The sequence below is a fragment of the Trypanosoma theileri genome (assembly GCF_002087225.1).
Source record: "Trypanosoma theileri isolate Edinburgh chromosome Unknown TM35_Tth_16_V1, whole genome shotgun sequence".
Taxonomy (NCBI): domain Eukaryota; phylum Euglenozoa; class Kinetoplastea; order Trypanosomatida; family Trypanosomatidae; genus Trypanosoma; species Trypanosoma theileri.
Window position 1 is genome coordinate 121,862 of NW_021639858.1, and position 17,083 is coordinate 138,944.

Here is a 17,083-nt window from a genome sequence, read left to right on the forward strand (position 1 = left end):
CACAACAAAAAAAAACAAAAAACAAGATACCTCTACAGAAAAAATTAATCCAACAGAGAAAAGCCCACAAACACCAAGAACCTAACTCATAAGAAAAAGTTTTTCCACGATTAAAATTCCCTAAAACAAACGTTTTCTTTTCCCTCTACACTATTATTACCATAATACATCTATTCACTAAAACATCATACCGCAAATTACTTAAAGTTTTCCACTGAGTTTCTTGTACTGTGCCTCTACGCGCATCTTCTCCTTCAGTGCGGCGTGGGCAGCGGCAACAGTGGCAACAGGCACACGGAACGGCGAGCATGACACGTAGTTGAGACCGACATTGTGGCAGAACTCGATCGTTGCGGGGTCTCCACCATGCTCACCACAGATACCAAGCTTCAGCATTGGTTTCACACTGCGTCCCTTCGTTGCCGCAATTCGCACAAGCTCACCAACACCTGACTGGTCAAGCGACTGGAATGGGTCCTGGGCGTAGATTCCCAATTCGCAGTAGTGGCGCAGGAATGCGCCGGCATCGTCACGCGAGAAGCCGCAGCCCATCTGTGTCAGGTCGTTTGTACCGAATGAGAAGAAGTCAGCCTCCTGGGCGATCTGGTCAGCCGTTACGGCAGCGCGCGGCACCTCGATCATGGTACCCACAATGTAGTGCACACGGTGGCCAGCGGCTTCGATAGCCGCCTCCGCTGTCTTTACTGCATTCTTTTTGGTGAAAGTCAGCTCCTCCTTCTTACCAACCAGCGGAATCATGATCTCCGGTTGAACCTTGCAGCCCTTCTTGCTTAACTCGATCGCTGCCTCCATAATAGCCTGCACCTGCATATCGTAGATTTCAGGGTACGTGATGCCCAGACGGCAACCGCGGTGACCGAGCATGGGGTTCATCTCGTGGAGCGACTTCACGCGATTGCGAATCTTTTCCACCGGCACACCCATCTTCTGCGCGAGCTCAGCCTGTGCTGTCTCCTCATGTGGCACAAACTCATGCAGCGGGGGGTCCAGCAGGCGAATTGTCACCGGCAGACCATTCATGGCCTTGAAGATGCCAACAAAATCACCACGCTGCACAGGCAACAGTTTCTGCAGAGCAGCTTTGCGCCCCTCCACAGTGTCAGCAAGAATCATCTCGCGAATCGCATCAATTCGGCTTCCCTCAAAGAACATGTGCTCCGTGCGGCACAGGCCAACGCCCTCTGCGCCGAAGCTGCGGGCCTTGGTTGTGTCGTGTGGTGTGTCTGCGTTGGCACGCACACCAAGGCGCTTCACCTCACGGCACCACCCGAGGATCTTCTCGAAGTCACCCTTCAGGTTGGGTGACTGTAGCTTCAGCTTACCAACGTAGATCAGACCCTTTGACCCATCAATTGTGATGTAGTCACCCTCGCGGATCACGTGACCGTGAAGTGTGAACTGCTTGCCCTTAATAACCATGTCGCCACAGCCAGAAACGCAGCATTTACCCATGCCGCGGGCCACCACAGCCGCGTGAGACGTCATGCCACCGCGGGCCGTCAGAATACCGCACGCGGCATCCATACCAGCCAAGTCCTCCGGTGACGTCTCGAGGCGTACCATAATCACCTTCTTGCCCTTTGCACTCCATTCCTTGGCCGAATCGGCGTCGAAGACAACCTGACCCACAGCAGCACCAGGACTTGCCGCAAGACCCTTGCCAATCGGCTTGCTGCTCTTGGCGGAAGCAGGTTCAATGTTCGGGTGCATCAGGTGGTCCACCTGCGAAGGATCAATACGTAGCACGGCTTCTTCCTTCGAGATGAGGCCTTCCTGCACCATCTCGATGGCAATGCGCACCGCCGCGTGGATTGTGCGCTTTCCATTACGGCACTGCAGCATCCACAGACGGCCGTCCTCCACAGTGAACTCGATGTCTTGCATGTCACGGTAGTGGTGCTCCAGCTTCGCGCGGATATCGCACAGAAGGCGGTAGTTCTCCGGCATCGCCTCCTCCATCGATGGGTAGCGGTGACGACGCTCATCCTCGCTCACACCATGGTTTTTAGCCCAGCGCAGCGACAGCTCGCGACCAATCTGCTGCGGCGTGCGGATACCAGCCACAACATCCTCACCCTGTGCGTTCACAAGGTACTCACCAAAGAAGTAGTTCTCCCCGGTGCTGGGACTGCGCGAGAAGGCGACACCAGTAGCAGAGCGATCGTTAATGTTACCGAACACCATTGCCTGCACATTCACAGCAGTGCCAAGCAGACCGGTGATGTTGTTCAGGCGGCGGTACATCACAGCGCGAGGGTTGCCCCAGCTGCGAAACACGGCGTTGATGGCAGCGAACAATTGCGTCATTGGGTCTTGTGGGAACGGGAATCCAGTCTTACGCTGGAACAGCACCAGGTATTCTTCTGTCAGCTCCTTCAGGTCCTTTGCTGTCAGATCTGTGTCAAACTTCGTTCCACGCTTCTCCTTCATGTGTCCAATGGCCTCCTCAAAATCTTCACGGCCCACCTGCATCACAATGTCAGCATACATGGTGATAAAGCGGCGGTATGAGTCATAGACGAAGCGCTCCAGTTGAGGAGAGCGGCGAATCCATGCCTCCACGGTAGCTTTGTTCATACCAAGGTTCAGAACGGTGTCCATCATACCAGGCATAGAGGCAGCAGCGCCAGAACGCACGGAGAAGAGTAGCGGGTTCTCCACATCGCCAAACTTCTTGCCCATCTCCTCCTCCACGCGGCGCACATTCTGCTTTACCTGCTCCACAACCTCCTGGGGCACACCCTTTGTGGTCTGGTAGATGCCGCACACCTCAGTCGTGATGGTGAAACCAGGAGGTACAGGGATACCCAAGTTTACCATTTCCGCCAGATTTGCACCCTTACCTCCGAGCAGCTCCTTCATGTTGCGATTGCCATCGGCCTTCTTCCCACCGAAGTAGTACACGTGCTTCTTAGCCTCCATAATAGTTTTAACTTTTAAGGTAGTAACGTTTTTTTTTTATTTTGTTTGTGTTAAAATAGCTTTTTAAAATTCTTTATTTAAAGAAGGGCAAAAGAAAAACATATATATAGATCGTAGGTTGATTACAGAAAGGTATGCTTTTACGGGCGACTTCTAGAAGTAGTTTTTATATAGAAACAGAGACATATGTACATTTCAATTTTTTTGTTTTGGATTGATAGAGTGTCGCACGCTTCTGGTAATAGTATACTACCATAAAAAAAAAAAAAGAGTCGCGTAAAAGTAGGCACTAAAGAATTTTATTTTCTGTTATTACGAATTCGTTGTAGAAGAGAGAACCTGCAGGGTGTATGCACCAAATACTGGTGTAATGTAATTGTCTTTGCATCGCACTCCCAAATAGGCTACAATATCATTTTGAATGGACAACTCCATTAATATATTTTGTGCAGATATTGTTTGGGCAAAGAGAAATAGTCGTATGACCCCACCTTCACAGCTTTTCCCAGTGTATACAAGGCTTAGTCCGTGAAGGCGTAAAGCGCCTGCTGTATAACGTGATGGGTTGGTTTGGACTGGTAAATAAGATTGAGGGATCGTCCAAGATGGTGCTTTGAGGGCACGAAATTGCTCCATAAACATGACAGAATCACAACCTGTGGCAGGAAGCAACAACATAGCAGGCGGTACTGGCGGAGCAATAAAATAGCGTGTCCCAATAGGATCTGCATTAACTGCTGCTAGAAGATCGCGTGAAGGTGCTTTTTCATTATTAGTTCCTGCAAGAATATGAACAGTTTCTACACCTTTTTGTCCCACTTCAAGTTGCACAGTAGGACATTGCTGTGCTAGTCCAAGGGCAAATATATTCCTATTGATTTGAAGCATATTAACATGTATACGTTGTACATAATCTTCACCAGGTAAAAGTGAAAAACGACAATTTAAGAGTAACTTATTGCCTAATTGTGACCAACTCATACTGACTTCTAGTCCATTACCCTCATTCGCTGGTAACGCAATATGCATGTCTTCTTTATTACGATGAGGAATGTCTTCAGACATTTCTCTAGGTGATGATGATATAATTGTGTCCTCATCAGGATGAATAGAATTAAATAATCCCTTCTCAAGGTTATCATTTCCACGATGATGTTTTTTTCCATCATCATCAACATAATTATCATCATAATCATCATCTTTTTCGCCTAGGGCTAATCCATTATTGTATATAAGATGCAAGGGACGATGAAGTACTGATGTAAGGTTTCCCAAGTCTAACAAAAGTGTATGTAACCGATTTTTCTCGATGTTATTTACTGTGGTAAAAAGTGTACTACTTGATGTTAGAATAAGTTTCTTTGCCGCCTCAATGTCACTAGTAACGAGACGCCAATACATATATGCGCGATCTCGGACGTCTGGTAGTCCTGATTGTGTCGCCATAGCAAGTACTTGTTGAAGAATCTCAGCGTTATGGTTCTTTTTATTAGAGTTATCTTGAAGATAAATTTTTACAACAGCGGTTAATACCGCTAACTGCACGGTAGAATGTTCATTGGGGAAACACTCTACAAATACAGAAAGTACATCATGTAACTTTTCCACAGATTGTGAATATTCGCCAAGTACCCACGCGACAGCAGCTTTTGCCTCCGCCGTGGTTAATATATCTAGAGCATCACAAAGTTTCGGTACAACGTCAGGAAACCTACCGGGATACCGTCGAAGAACTGTTTGTACCACAATTGCCGCATCCTGTACAACGTAATTTACACCAGTGTCAATAAGACCAATTAGTTTTTCCACACATTGTGACGCTAGTGGCTCTGATTTGGCAGCAAGAAATCCAATAGAACGCACCGCTTTCCGAACCATCTCTTCATCTGCATCTGTAGCGTATGTTACAAATTCCGAGAGTACCACTTCTCCAACTTCATTATCAGCAAGCTCAAGTAATAGTTCAACTTTCTCTAGCTTAATAAAAATAGGATCATCATACTTGACGAAAAAGACACTCAAATATTTTTTAAAAAATCGACTTAATCCTGTCTTAATCAAGAGATGAATATTTCGAAATACGGTAAAACGTACCTCAAAATAAGGTCCATATAATAATGACACACAGGTTCCAACGACTCTTAGACTACACCGTTCTTGCATATCTACTAATTCCTGGTTATTTTCATCTCTAGTAGTAGTAGTAGTAGATGATGGTGATAATAACTGAGGGGATACCTGAATAAGAAAGGATGTGATGACACGTACTGCAGACATGATTGTTGCAACATTAAAGACAGATAAAAAGGGCAATACACTGTCAATGATTTTTTTAACTTCATCCATGCTTAACGTAGAGAAACTATTCTTGAAAACCAGAGCAACACCTTCAAGAAGATAATATTGGTACCAACCGGTGGTATCACTAATTGCTTCAAGCAGGTGATTAACATTTTTTACAATAGCTTCTTCAAGATCAACTGGAGCATTTAACTGACGAAGTTCTAAAATAGCAGCAACTGCAGATGCCACTACAATTGCATTTTCGTCACATAGTTGATTCTTTAATTTTTCAAGAAGTCCAACTTCTTCACAAACGTTCGGAGCTACGTAGTATAGTTTCAATGTACCAAATGCGGCGATACGGCGAACATATGGATCACTGTCTTCTAAGCAACGCAAAAGGGGTGCAGTAATAAAATCAACCATAACAGGTACAAGTAGAGAAGTCATTGTTCGCAGTGCAGTACCGCGAATAAGTGGAGAATCGTTTAGTGTATCTTTTACAAAAGCACCAGCTTGTAGGACAGCCTTCTGTGGTTGTGTTCTACTGTACTGCATTAAATATAGATAAACGAGTCGTTTGATAGTAAGATTATTGGAGGAGCAGAGGGGAGCAATATCACTGAAGTGACTTGACATGTCCCTTCCAATCGTCATGAAGGCAATTACTTGTTGAAGTGCAGAAAGTTGTCGAGTTGCATTCTGACTCAAGAGATCCTCACGAATTATACTAGAATCAAACACGCGGCTAAAAAAAGCTGCACCACTCAACTGTCCAATATTGAGCATTTGGGCTTATCGTTTCCGTGGAGATAATAAAAAAAAAGAAAAAAACAACAACGAGGAATCTTTTCTTGTGATTCCAATTACCCTTAGGTATTTTTCCCCCTTTTTTTTTTTTTTTTTGGTTCCGTTGTAACTATCCCTTTCCCTCTCCACTTTTCTATCTTGTGATCCTCAAGAAAAGTAGAGGAAGATCGTAAAATAAAAGGTAAAGAAAAAAAGAGAGAATTTTGAGATTCTTTGTCTATAGACAAAAAAAAAACCAAAAAAAAGTTTATCTACTATATTTTAATTCTTTAACCGATGATATAAAGAGATACGCCTCCACCCATCTGCACCAAACCGTTAGCAAAAACACTCACACACCCATCCCTCCGTCACCAATTTTATATATCCTGCTACTATACAAATAAGGAAGACACAAGGTCCTCTACTAGACTCTTCTCATGAGGAGGGAGAAAGACACAGACGATGATCATCATCACATCATCACGTCTTTTTTGTTATTGTTGTCATTGATTTTCTTCTGCAGTAGTTTAAGGGTATATTGACAGCAACTCTGTATAACTTATATTCACCACATTGTTAACTGTAATGTGGTGGAGAAACAAACATAAATGTTCATACAGGTCATCAGTAAAAGAATTCACATGCATTATTTGGCTACTTATGGTTCTAGTACCAGACTCATAAGAATTTTTTCTCATTATTAATCCGCCATGGGTATTTATTTAACGGGATTTAAAACTAAAACTGCAGACTCATAGGACGTCAAATAGCCTCTATCCCGAGAGTTATCTATTTTTTTTCTTTTCTCTTTCTTTTTCTCTTTTTCTCTCGCACATATATATTGGATTTTCTTTTTTTTTTTTAATCTATCATCACAGGTAGCCATATTCTTCAGTGTAAAAAAGAATCGTGGGTCAAAGCTTCCTTTTTTTTTTTCTTTTTTTTTTTTACCAATATTGTATGTCCATTATCAATTTGTCACCCAGAACCAAGAATCTCAAAAAAGAAATGTATCATTAAAATCTACCCCACTTCATTACAACCGCTTTCATCTCTGCTAAACGGTATCCATAATAGGTTGTCTAAGTTCATAATAAAGGACACCACGTATGTAGTTTTTTAATCAGAGAGAGAGAGAGAGAGAGAAAAAAAAAAAAAGAAAGAGACGAAAGTAAAGAGAAAAAAAGAATACATCCAGTATTTCAGAAAGAAAATATCCCTTTTTTTCAACCAAAAAAAAAAGAGTAAACAGGAAAACGTGTATTTTTTTTTTTTTTCTTTCATCATTCTTTCTCAAACTATAAATTTCAAACAACGTGTCGCCTCATGCATGACATGACACTCAATGGAGCAAAAAAGTGCCCTACGACAGCGCAGACACTTGTAGCCTGCTGGAAGTAAACAGACCGAACATAAATGATAACCACCTGTGTGTGTTGGTGGTGGTGCCGCCATTGAAATGTAACTTGGCATTGGTGAAGCTAACTCCAATGGAGGCACACGCCGTTGTTGACTCCACGTACGAACACTTTGGTACTCTTGTTCCATCTGTCGTGACACCGCGAGACTGCTGTCCATTACTTTACTGACCCGGACATCTGTCTGTTCAGTCTCTTTTCGCATACGCTTCTTTCCCTCCCCCCGGCGGTGTTCGCCCCCATGCGGCCGCCTCCCCCGCCCTGATGTGGACTCTTCCTCCCCTGAGGAGGACTCGGCGGAGGCGGTGGAGGAGGCGGTCGTGGCGTCCACACCGCCGTCCCGCCCACCCTCGAGGGCCTTAAGATACGCGCGGTGCTGCTCGAGGAGGGCGCGGCTGAGGTGCAGGCGGGCAGGCCCCGCTCCGGGCAGTGCGCTCGGTTCGAGGAACTCCGCCTCCGTTTCGGCGTTCCCGGCCGGAGCCCCATCACGCCGCTGTCGCCGCAGCACCTCCGCAACGTTCACAAAGGCATTGTCGTCACACAGTCGCGCGAGACGCTCTTCCTGCAGCTGCTGCGCTACCGCATCAGGGGTGTGTGAATTCGCCATGTATTCGCCCACTAGACTGGTATGCACCCAGTACCCACTTGTAAAATCGCAAATAAAGTAAAGATGTCAATATATATATACATATATAATAATGCGCATGCGCAAGAAAGAAAAAGAAAAAGAAAAAGAAAAAGAAAAAGAGATCACAATGGCAATAATAATAACAATAAAAATAATATAAACGTTGGTAGTGTCGCACTTAAGAGGACATCCTGTTCAATAAACCAGTCCTGTCACCAAGTGGTGAAAAGTGTGTGATAAAAGAAAAGAAGAAAATAATAATAATAATAATAATAAAACTATGGTAAGGGAATGAAAACAACGCAATAAAGCTCCGAGTTCCCCTCTTCTTTGCGTTTATCGGTTAGCCTTGGCAACGCGCTCCACCTCATCCTTCTTCTTGATGGCGTACGAGTTGGAGCTACCCTTTGACGCATTGACAATCTCGTCAGCGAGGCACTCAGGAAGCGTCTTGAGGTTACGGAAGGAAGCCTCACGAGCACCCTTGCACATCAGGTAGATAGCCTCATTCACACGGCGCATGGGAGACACATCAACGGCCTGACGACGGACCACACCACCAGAACCAACACGAGTGGAGTCCTCACGTGGTGCACCCTTGGACACGGCATCGATCACCACCTGAATGGGGTTCTGGTCTGTCAGCAGGTGAATAATCTCCAGTGTGTGCTTCACAAGGCGCACAGCCTGCAGCTTCTTACCATTACCACGACCCTTGAACATAAGACCGTTTGTCAAACGCTCCACGATCGGAATGCGGGCCTTGCGAAAGCGCTTCTTCTGCCAGCGGCCAGCAGAGTGAGGCACATACGTCGCCGTCTTTGCAATGTGGTCGCTGAGAGCGATCTCCGTCGTCTGGAGATCTTCGTACGACCACTTGTTAAAGAGCTTTGGGGCCTTTGCGCTCATCACCTTTCCCTTCGAATTTGCAACCAAAATTGGAGGTGGAGGGGTTAAAAAAAGAAAAAAAACAAGGTAATATCAAAGTTGCAGAACAGACAAAAATATATATATTAATATGAATCAATTAGAGCAACTGAAAAAGGTAATAATCACAAAAATAAAGTTTAAAATAAAATAAAAGAATAGAATCAAAGCATTGAAACCGCCTTTTCGCTTATCGGTTGGCCTTGGCAACGCGCTCCACCTCATCCTTCTTCTTGATGGCGTACGAGTTGGAGCTACCCTTTGACGCATTGACAATCTCGTCAGCGAGGCACTCAGGAAGCGTCTTGAGGTTACGGAAGGAAGCCTCACGAGCACCCTTGCACATCAGGTAGATAGCCTCATTCACACGGCGCATGGGAGACACATCAACGGCCTGACGACGGACCACACCACCAGAACCAACACGAGTGGAGTCCTCACGTGGTGCACCCTTGGACACGGCATCGATCACCACCTGAATGGGGTTCTGGTCTGTCAGCAGGTGAATAATCTCCAGTGTGTGCTTCACAAGGCGCACAGCCTGCAGCTTCTTACCATTACCACGACCCTTGAACATAAGACCGTTTGTCAAACGCTCCACGATCGGAATGCGGGCCTTGCGAAAGCGCTTCTTCTGCCAGCGGCCAGCAGAGTGAGGCACATACGTCGCCGTCTTTGCAATGTGGTCGCTGAGAGCGATCTCCGTCGTCTGGAGATCTTCGTACGACCACTTGTTAAAGAGCTTTGGGGCCTTTGCGCTCATTCTCGATTTCTAAGTTTATTTTTTTTTTTTTAAAGAAAAGATGTGAGCAAGAAACGTAAAAGAAAAAAAAAAAAATCACAAAAACAAAAAAAAAAAAATATCACCTTTACTAAGGGTAAATATAGTTCAAGAAAGCGTCACTTCCCAAGAAAACAAAAACAAAAAAAAAGAAGCAATATACTTCAAAAAGAAGTTACTCTTCCTTCAGAAAAAGGAAGTTTCCGTGAATCTTATTATTTTTCAAGATTCATTCTTTAACCGTATAATCAGAAAAAGTCATCCTCGCCACCACTGCCTTCGGGCCCATCTAAATCACCACCATCATCATCATCATCAACTTGAAAAGATATCGATGCTTCGTCATCGTCTTTGTCATACTCTCCCTCACCCTCTCCTTCTGGATCATCATCTTCACCCTTTGGTTGCTTCTTCACTCCACCCACATCATCATCATCATCACCCAAGTTCCGCTTAGTCTTTCGTGTTTCCTGAATACTCTCACCAGCTGCTGGATTGAGGATAACCACCTTAGCTCCTCGCCGCACTGGTTTCACAATGCGTTTTTGTTTGACAGGGCGAATGCGAAGACGTTCCATTGTGGAACTTGTCATCTCACTAGAAACATTTACTGAGCTGTAGAACTTCAGTTCATTCGGCAATCCCAATGCATCCTCCCAGATTCGCAGGGACCTATTGCCAACCTCGTTGCTTTGTGGCAGCTTTCCACTTGTATCTACATTTTCACGCCCTGAATTTGCGCTTAACAAATAGGGATAATGTAAAATATTGAGAGGCTCTTTTCCAGACTCTAAAATTGTAAATGCTCGAGAATCTGCTGCACACTGATTGGCATCAACAAAACAACCAATAAAATCCTGAAGAATAGGAGGAACTCTCCTACCCATTGCTGAACTAACACCTTGAATTGGTACCTCTCTTCCACGGGAATCACCAACACCATCGTCAATGCTCGGAACAATAACGGTAGCTGCAGATGTGGTTGTGGAAGTAGGTGGGTGAGTGTAATAATAATACACACGGGGTGGGTAGAATGCTTCCGTGTAACTACCGATTGTTCCAGGTTGCGGAACTTTATCGAATCGTCCTCTTCGAAAACCACCACGCATTTCGAGTGGTAATGGCTTTCTTCTACCTATGTCAGTAAAAAAAAAGAAAAAAAAAATATAATATATACAATTGATAAGCACAGGCACAAGTAAACATGCTAAAGGTTCACATTAAATAACTCGAAGTAGTTGTAACAAGAACAATGTGACATTCTTCTCTTACTACAAATGATAAAGAATCAACACACAGAGTACTAAACTTAATCAACTCTCATAAAATCCAGACCTAGTCCAATAAAAAAAAAAAAAAAAATACAAGTAGAATATGCTTTCCTACTTTGGTCAAAAGTAAACAAATAGACAAACAAATAGACAAACAAATAATCTATGAAGTTCCAAATGATTCCAAAACACATACTTATCATGAAACGATAACACGCAATAAACAAAACATACCATCAATTCTCTATACCGCCGAAAGATTACCCGGCAGGACTTACGAAGTGGCAGATTCTAGAGTCCCTTCCTCTCCAGAACCCTCCGCGTGGAGGGCATAAAGGGGTGGGTGGGACGGAAAAGAAAAAACCAAAATCTTAAATCCTTTCTATTCGATTAAAACCGAGGCTCTTTGACTACAACAACACCCAAAGGAGAAAAGGTAAACATAACTCACAACCAAATTATAGTAGACCAAAACCGGATACATATTCTTTTCACAAGCTCCTATCATTTAAACAAATAAATATAGAAAGCACCGTAGAAAAAAAAAAAAAATAGTTACCTTCTCATGAAGTGTTCAGATAATTCATTCGGGGAACGAATCACCAGACCGCTTTTTTCTGTTTTAATTAGTCAGCAATAATTAGCACTAAATAAAAACAAAAAGCCAATAAAAGAAAAAGTGTTAAAAAAAAAAAAAAATACTTTCAATTCTTCAAATCATTAAAACAATTTTAATAATCATAACAAAAAACAAAGGACCAAACCAAATGTAATTGTGTCTCCATTGATTCATCCAATTAATCTCTTAGAGGAGTACCATAATGAGAGATCAAGAAATAAAATTCAATACTCCAAATATGAATTATCTTTACCATGTCAAACCATTCCCAGAGATATTGTATTACAGATGATTTAATTAAAAATGCTCACGTTAGAAAAACGAAAACGAAAAGAAAAAAACATTATAGTAAAAATAAATAAATGAATAAATAAATAAAAGATTTCAGAATAAAATACAGTACTTTATTTTAAATTTAGGCATATGAAAAAAGTTTATACCTTTCATAGAGAAGAACTGCTATGACTCAACTTTATCCTTAATTCCCAGAAGGAAAGAAAAAAAACATGAAAATAATTTTTTACGGAATCACCAACAATAATATCGTTTACTTGTTTTTTTTTTTTTTTTTTTTTTTTTTTTTTTTTTTTTTTGTGATTCCCCCCAAAAAACATTTTGAAGATATTTTTATTTTTATTTTTTTATTAGTAACATCGTTGAATTATCACATTTAAAAAAATAATATTTGTACTTTTTGCAGCGGAAAAAAAAAAAAATAAATGATTTTAATTTCAAACTATTTACTCATATTCATGAGAATCTCAAACACCATATACCCAACGATACAGAATAGTGCATTTAAATAGAAAAAAATAAATAAACAAAAACTAAAACACTTTCTTCGCCACTAGTAAGATTTCTCTCTAGTAGAGGGACGTAATTACCCTTTCACAAAGACATTAAAATAATAATAATAATAATAATAATAATAATAATAATAATAATAATAATAATAATAATAATAATAATAATCACCTCCTTTAATTACGGAAACGTTTACTCAGTTATACAATAATCTCATGAATAAGCCAAAAGAAAAAAAAAACACCCGGTTTTTTTTTGTCTCATATTTTATTCCCAACATCAGTTATAATGAATATGACTAGAAATGTCTCTAGTTCCTTCGAATTGACTGTTCTAATCCTTTTTTCTCATTCAAAACTTCAAAAGGCCACAGCTGACGCAATATTCAAAAAAAAAAAAGGAGTGAAAGCAAAATACCGATATTTTAACGGAAACAAGTACGACATTGGTTTAAGCTATCAACAAATACATGTGGAAAATCATCCAGTACCTCTTTACCATTTTTTGGATATATTTTCGTTTTCCAAATTAAAGGTAACAAAGGATACTGTCCTTCTTTTTTTTTCTTCGTAAATACAACAAAAAGTTATATTTACGTCTGCCATTAGAATGGCATGAAAGCTCTGGAAATTCGCCGATGGTTCAACGCCACATTCCCTGGCATATCTGGGAACTCAAAGCGCAACTCTATGCAGAAGCACTTTAAATTACAAATAACTATAAATTCTAAATAAAGAGAGAGAGAGAGAGAGAAAAAAATAAGAAGAAGTTGAAGTCACAAAAAGAAAAAAAAAAAAACATATACAACACATTATTATTTTTTTTTTTACCTTTTCAAAAAAGAAAACAAGGAATTTTAGATGTTTCATTTCACAATTAATCTGAAGATAAAAACATTTTCTTATCATCTTCGACGACGATAACGCTCTGAGGATTCACTTCGTCGGCTTCTACGACGACTATCATGACGTCGCGAGCGGCTTTCCCCACGTCGGCGCCTTTCTCGACTTCTATGATTTCTATCCCGATCTCTTTTTCGGGAACGAGGACTTCGGCTTCGACTACGCTGTGAAACGTGCCTCATCACACACTCTGTTCTTGTGCACCGACCTCTTAAATAGTCACGGCAAACTTGACGTTCTTTACGGGTCAACGCTAGTTTTCTCTCTTGCTCTTTTTTTTCTACACATTCATCCTCTGTATGACCACGGATATAACAAAAAGAGCATATTTTTTCATTGTTGTTGCTAACAGTAGAATTCACAGGATTACTTTTAGTATTTACTTGCAATCCTAGAATACCTTTTGGCGGTTTTCCAGGAGGTGGTTTTGGTAAGGGTCCAATTCTTTGTTTGAGACTGATAGTTACATGCATCCCATTAGAAAGTGTATATTCTTCAGTTGGACAAATTAAAAAACGAACCTCACCATCCTCTTCGGGGACTGCAACTGGTGCAGGAATTTCTTCTTTTGGTTTGGCCCCAATAAGTTTTAATAATTCCTCTGCTGATGCTTCACCATTTAATCCATCAGTTACCTCTGTAACTTCGTCAAAACGACCAAATGAACTCTCATCTTGTACTCGTTTTAAATGAAATTCATTCTCATAGTTTGGAATAGCGTTTGGAATAACTTTTTCTATATTTACAATTTTCTTTTCTTGTTCTTGCTTCTCTTGTTGTTTCTGTTGTTCCAACTGTCGTTGTTTCATTTCTTCTTCTTCCATCTCCTGTCTTATCCTCTCAAGGGCTTCCTTTGCCTGTTGCTCCTCTGCGTCACGAGCTGCCTGACGAAGAAGTTGTCTGGCCTCGCGTTGAGTTTGAATTCGGTGATTCCACCTAAGAAACATAGGATGTTCTGCAGACAAAAAACCATACCTTGGAGTTGTTCGCAAAAGTTCGTTTGTATCAATAGGCATACTCGCCTGTCCATTTTCTCTTTTTTCTTCTTCATCTAGCATTTTAGCTAGTAATTCTGACATAGCAGTTGTCGTTTGAAGTTTGATTATAAGTGTAAGATGTTGTGATGCAATTTCTTCAAAATCGGCGCGACTCCCGACAAATTGATTATTTACATAAATAATCATGTATTGAGGAGGTATATTCGCCTTTGCTGCTGGAGAATTTGGCTCTGTAGAGACAACTTCTGCGTCGTCATTAAGCTTAAGTCCTAGAGCTGATAACGGCTCGCTTGCATACTGTCTTTCAAGGAGTCGCACAATTATCCCTTCACTATTTGGTGGAGAGTTATTGTCAACGGATGCGGCAGCAGCCCCACCAAATTTCAGCTTTTCTAAAAAAGACTTTGCTGGATCCGTTCCCTGCATTGCTACTCAAGTAAATAAATAAATAAAAAGGAGAGAAACAATAAGTACAATTATTGAAACAATAAAAACAATAATAATCATAATCATAATGATAATCATAATCATAATAATGATAAAAAAAATTGCAATTATTATAATTGTAACAATAACAATCGCAAAGGCAAAATAGAAGTATTCATATTAATAATTACTATAATAATTACAACAAAAAATATATTATTATTAACATTATTATTATCATTATTATTATTATTATTATTATTATTATTATTATTATTATTATTAAAATAAGAACAAGACTAAAAGTTAAAAACAACAACAAAAAATATATATTATTAATATTATTATTATTATTATTATTATTATTATTATTATTATTATTATTATTATTATTATTATTATTATTATTATTTTGTTTATTATTGGCATTATTGTAATGGTTATTACAATTACTGATGATAATGTTGTTATTAATAGTAATAATGATAACAATAATAATAATAATAATAATAATAATAATAATAATAATAATAATAATAATAAAGGAGAAAAAAGAAATAAAAAACCATATTAACCGTAATGGCTAAAAAAAAAAAAAACAATAAAATGAATAAAAGCAACAGTAAGAAAAATATAATGACAATAATCAAGAAAACAACTTCAGAGAAGTTCCCATGTATCAAACCATTTCCTTTTCCAGATATTTCTGTATTTTTTTTTCCATGCGCAATGTCTTTCTTCGCCGGGATATTAGTATAGATAACCCGCCTTCGTAAGGTCAGGTATCGCAAACTATACGCAACGCAACCCACGAAAGAAACCTTTTTCTCTTTTTTTAGAACTTCGCAAAAGCAACGTCAGCTAAGAGTGAATTGACATAACGCGAAACTTCCTACACCATGCAACCTTTGTTTTCCCATTCTGGAACTCAAGAACCCTCCGGGAAAACGAACCGACGCGGAGAAACAACCCCCTCGCTTTTTTCTCTTTTTTTTTTTCTTTCGGACCGCCCCCACAACACCAAAGAAAGGCACGGAGCACCCACGAACAGCAGGCGCGAAAGAAAACCCAAGAGAAGTTCCCGGGGGATCCGATCCCGCCCTCCGGGGCTCCGGCGGGTTCCCGGGACCGAGCGCGCCTTCTTCTCCTCTCTTTCGGCCGGGTTGCCGCGGGTCTTTTTTGAGATCCTCGCGTTTGGATGCGGCGCAAAAGCTGGGATTAAAAAGGGGTAGCCCCCAAGAGGAAGAACACGGCCCGAGGCGCCGTTAAAAGCCGCCCGCCGCGGAGAAACGCGTTTTCCCATTTGCGCGGCAAGCTTTTCGCAGAGGGTTCAGGGTAGGGGAAAGATTTCCTGCGGGAATGGTTTCTTGGTGCCGCCGTTTCCTGGGATCCAGGAACCCGCGGCTCTCCGATCTTTCTGGGTTAATGGGGGTTTCTTTTTCTCAGGATGCTCTTCGGCGCGTTGGCCGTCTAAATTGCAAATGCCTACGCGACTTTGGCAACATTGGTGGTCTCGCCTGCCACAAAAAGTTTAAACATCCACATGGAACTCCAATTCTGCCGGCAACAACACAAGTAACCTTTCCACGAAATAAGAAACGCCAGCGAGATACGTCGCCACCGGAGCGTGAGAGGACAGAGAAAAAGTCCAATGCGGAGTCTGCCAGGAGTTCTACGCACATCTAGACTCCCTCGTAATACACTGCAGAAAATTCCATGAAGGAGAGGGGCTGCCCCAAAAAACGAATTCCACCACTGCAAAATGCAAGGCAGGAAAAACTAGAGACCTTCCGGCATTAGTCTGCCCCTCATGTGGTCACCAATGTATGAGTAAGTCAGGCCTAACTCTACACCGAATGTCAAGACACGGGTATCAACCTACTCATGCGCACACCAGCCAACGCGACGAATGCGAAGAAACAGCTCTGCACCTCTTGAGTTGCACCACTCTTCAGCCACTGCGAGTTCAATTTGCGATCGTTGATGATGTACCCCTGATGAAACTATGTTTTTCTAAGCGGTTAGCACAGCTCCTTATTGCGGTGGAGTGGAACTACGCTATGCCACAGACTTCACAACCAAGAAAAACCCTACACAGCCTACCTCCCCCTCTGTAAGGCCTCCCCACCTCTCTAAAATCGGCGACGGGCTCAATCATGGAAACCTTGAGAGAAGAGTACGCTCAAGACGCCTGTCGCCGACCAAAGAAGCAACAAAATAAATAGGAGTTCATTGAGGCCAATCTGTTATAAAAAAAAAAAATAACAAAAAATAATAACAAAAAGGAGACT

General features: G+C 41.5%; 9 protein-coding genes across 9 annotated transcripts; 1 reads left to right on the forward strand and 8 right to left on the reverse strand.

The window, feature by feature from the left end:
- Positions 1 to 201: 201 nt before the first annotated feature.
- TM35_000161420 (putative pyruvate phosphate dikinase) lies at positions 202 to 2,943 on the reverse strand (the record flags this gene model as incomplete). Its single annotated transcript, XM_029026014.1, has 1 exon — positions 202 to 2,943. One exon carries the CDS (start codon positions 2,941 to 2,943, stop codon positions 202 to 204), a length of 2,742 nt encoding a protein of 913 aa, XP_028882570.1.
- Positions 2,944 to 3,255: 312 nt separating this feature from the next.
- TM35_000161430 (Ap-2 complex subunit beta) lies at positions 3,256 to 6,015 on the reverse strand (the record flags this gene model as incomplete). Its single annotated transcript, XM_029026015.1, has 1 exon — positions 3,256 to 6,015. One exon carries the CDS (start codon positions 6,013 to 6,015, stop codon positions 3,256 to 3,258), a length of 2,760 nt encoding a protein of 919 aa, XP_028882571.1.
- Positions 6,016 to 7,311: 1,296 nt separating this feature from the next.
- Positions 7,312 to 8,043, reverse strand: TM35_000161440 (uncharacterized protein; the record flags this gene model as incomplete). The annotated part of the gene is made up of 1 exon (XM_029026016.1): positions 7,312 to 8,043. The coding sequence occupies one exon, from the start codon at positions 8,041 to 8,043 to the stop codon at positions 7,312 to 7,314; it is 732 nt and encodes a 243-aa protein (XP_028882572.1).
- A 357-nt stretch (positions 8,044 to 8,400) lies between these two features.
- Positions 8,401 to 8,973, reverse strand: TM35_000161450 (40S ribosomal protein S5; the record flags this gene model as incomplete). Its single annotated transcript, XM_029026017.1, has 1 exon — positions 8,401 to 8,973. The coding sequence occupies one exon, from the start codon at positions 8,971 to 8,973 to the stop codon at positions 8,401 to 8,403; it is 573 nt and encodes a 190-aa protein (XP_028882573.1).
- A 208-nt stretch (positions 8,974 to 9,181) lies between these two features.
- TM35_000161460 (40S ribosomal protein S5) lies at positions 9,182 to 9,754 on the reverse strand (the record flags this gene model as incomplete). The annotated part of the gene is made up of 1 exon (XM_029026018.1): positions 9,182 to 9,754. One exon carries the CDS (start codon positions 9,752 to 9,754, stop codon positions 9,182 to 9,184), a length of 573 nt encoding a protein of 190 aa, XP_028882574.1.
- A 266-nt stretch (positions 9,755 to 10,020) lies between these two features.
- TM35_000161470 (uncharacterized protein) lies at positions 10,021 to 10,881 on the reverse strand (the record flags this gene model as incomplete). The annotated part of the gene is made up of 1 exon (XM_029026019.1): positions 10,021 to 10,881. The coding sequence occupies one exon, from the start codon at positions 10,879 to 10,881 to the stop codon at positions 10,021 to 10,023; it is 861 nt and encodes a 286-aa protein (XP_028882575.1).
- A 2,489-nt stretch (positions 10,882 to 13,370) lies between these two features.
- On the reverse strand, positions 13,371 to 14,792 carry TM35_000161480 (uncharacterized protein; the record flags this gene model as incomplete). The annotated part of the gene is made up of 1 exon (XM_029026020.1): positions 13,371 to 14,792. The coding sequence occupies one exon, from the start codon at positions 14,790 to 14,792 to the stop codon at positions 13,371 to 13,373; it is 1,422 nt and encodes a 473-aa protein (XP_028882576.1).
- Positions 14,793 to 15,720: 928 nt separating this feature from the next.
- On the reverse strand, positions 15,721 to 16,095 carry TM35_000161490 (uncharacterized protein; the record flags this gene model as incomplete). Its single annotated transcript, XM_029026021.1, has 1 exon — positions 15,721 to 16,095. The coding sequence occupies one exon, from the start codon at positions 16,093 to 16,095 to the stop codon at positions 15,721 to 15,723; it is 375 nt and encodes a 124-aa protein (XP_028882577.1).
- A 56-nt stretch (positions 16,096 to 16,151) lies between these two features.
- On the forward strand, positions 16,152 to 16,478 carry TM35_000161500 (uncharacterized protein; the record flags this gene model as incomplete). Its single annotated transcript, XM_029026022.1, has 1 exon — positions 16,152 to 16,478. One exon carries the CDS (start codon positions 16,152 to 16,154, stop codon positions 16,476 to 16,478), a length of 327 nt encoding a protein of 108 aa, XP_028882578.1.
- Between the last annotated feature and the right edge of the window lie 605 nt (positions 16,479 to 17,083).